At 33.9% G+C, this 2077-nt stretch overlaps 1 protein-coding gene across 1 annotated transcript in view; it reads left to right on the forward strand.

Annotated features, from left to right (window-relative positions):
- The first annotated feature begins 360 nt into the window (after nt 1-360).
- LOC101494429 (BOI-related E3 ubiquitin-protein ligase 1) overlaps nt 361-2077 on the forward strand; it is a 3046-nt gene continuing 1329 nt past the window's right edge. Inside the window, exons 1-4 of the mRNA XM_073364560.1 lie at nt 361-1027; nt 1116-1207; nt 1295-1623; nt 1714-2076. Coding sequence (XP_073220661.1) covers nt 981-1027; nt 1116-1207; nt 1295-1623; nt 1714-2076 — 831 coding nt within the window. The 5' untranslated portion in view covers nt 361-980. The remainder of the gene's footprint in view (nt 1028-1115; nt 1208-1294; nt 1624-1713; nt 2077) is intronic.

Consider the following 2077-nt stretch of genomic DNA (forward strand, 5'->3'; position numbering starts at 1 on the left):
ATGTTGAAAATAAAAATCTAATTCTTTTTAGAATATAAAAAAACTCAAAAAACAATTATAATATATACTTAAGTTTTTAAAAAATAAATTATATTTAAAATGCATGTGTTGTGTTGTTTTGGGTAAAAAAAGAGAAGTGTAATTTAATGTATGCGTGTGGGTAAAAAAAGAAAGAAGTAGTAATTTAGCGCCTATTTAGAAAAAGATGGAAAAAGAAGGTTGCAAAGAAAGCAAAGCTGGCGCGAGACGCATGGGATGATAAATACATAGAAACAATTCCAGCGGCAGAAATCTGCACAACCCAACAACAACAACAATACATCACCCATTTACCAACGCCTTCTTCATTCACACACTATTCCACGCAACCTACCTTTACAATATTCATTATTAAATAATATATCTAATTTGGATAAAAAAATATTAAATAACAAAATATAATAGTATATTATATAAATAATAATAATGAAAGAAGGGGACAGTAGTTGTTGTTTGTGAAGAAAAGAAAAGGTAGCTACTCCACGCGAAGAAGAGAAGCAAAGCAAAGCAAATGAGAATAATAAGGTGTCTCTCTCTTGGACTCATTCCTTTGTTTCCAACAACACAAAGTAGGTGAAAACAATGAACTACTATAAGAGAGAGACTAGTGGTGCTGCCGTTGGTGTTCCATTCTTTTTTTTTTCTTTTTTCTTTTTTTGCTAATTTGGTCCTCTCTGATATTGAAGAGTCCGTCTTCTCTTGTGGCACATAAAAGAAAGCTTTTTAATTTATATTTTTCTCTCTCTTATTCATTCATTCATTGTTATTATTATGCGTTTGTGATTGTTGATTGATTGCTAAATACAAATACTCCTCCTTTAATTCCTTCATCTATTCCCCACCTTCTTTGCTTCCACTACAATTTCCCATACCATCTCTCTCTCTCTCTCTCTCATCCCTTCATATTCAACAACACCAACACTCCGTCTCTTAAAAATCCTATGGCTGTTCAAGCTCAATACCCCTCCAATGTACTCCTTCTAAACAGGTTTCTTCATTCTCCTTCTTATCATCATCATGCATATAAACACACACTCAATTCTCATTAACTAAATTAACTTTTTTATTTTCAATAGCAAAAATGGCCAAGAAGGTAATGAATATTCATTACAACAACAACAACAACAACAACCTGATCAATCCAATATGATGTTATTCAACACTTCAGGTATATATATATCTATATTGCATTATTATATTGAAACAAAACAAAATACCAATTTTGATTTATGATTTTTTGAATAAATAAATACAGGTACTACTAATAATTCTCGAAAAAGAGGAAGAGAAACAGGGGTTATGATCCAAACATCTCAACAAAATATGATGAGTCCATTCACTTTTCAATCTGAGTCTCCTCATCTTATAGACCTCACTCAACTCCATAATCATCAACAACAAAACATTGTCTCTACCGGTTTAGGGTTATCCTTTGGTGATCAACAACAACAACAACATCAAAGGCTACAATTTCAACAACAACATATGTCTCACTCCTCTCATTTCTTATCTCTATTATCTCAAACCTTATCTTCCCAAATCAAACAACAAAAAGACGAAATTCACCAATTCCTTCAAGCACAGGTACACTTCATTATTTTATTCATAATCTTCAACTTTCTAATAATCAAATTGAAAATTTATTTATTTAAATGATCAATTTTATTTTATTAGGGAGAAGAGCTGCAACGGACATTAGAGGAAAAGAGACAGAGAAACTGCCGAGCAATTTTAAAATCAGCAGAGGAAACGGTGGCGCGTCGTTTAAGAGAAAAGGAAATAGAAATCGAAAAAGCGACGCGCAGGAACGCGGAGTTAGAAGCACGCGCGGCGCAGCTTAAAGCAGAAGCGCAAATTTGGATGACAAAAGCTAAATCACAAGAAGCCACAGCTATTTCTCTTCAGACGCAACTGCATCAGGCTATGATGAACGGAGGCGCAGAAAAGAGGGGCGATGATAATTGTGGACTATCGTGCGCCTTAGGTGTAGAAGGTCAAGCTGAAGATGCGGAATCGGGTTATATTGACCCGGAAAGAG

The sequence above is a fragment of the Cicer arietinum genome, chromosome 8, assembly GCF_000331145.2.
Source record: "Cicer arietinum cultivar CDC Frontier isolate Library 1 chromosome 8, Cicar.CDCFrontier_v2.0, whole genome shotgun sequence".
In the NCBI taxonomy this organism is placed as follows: domain Eukaryota; kingdom Viridiplantae; phylum Streptophyta; class Magnoliopsida; order Fabales; family Fabaceae; genus Cicer; species Cicer arietinum.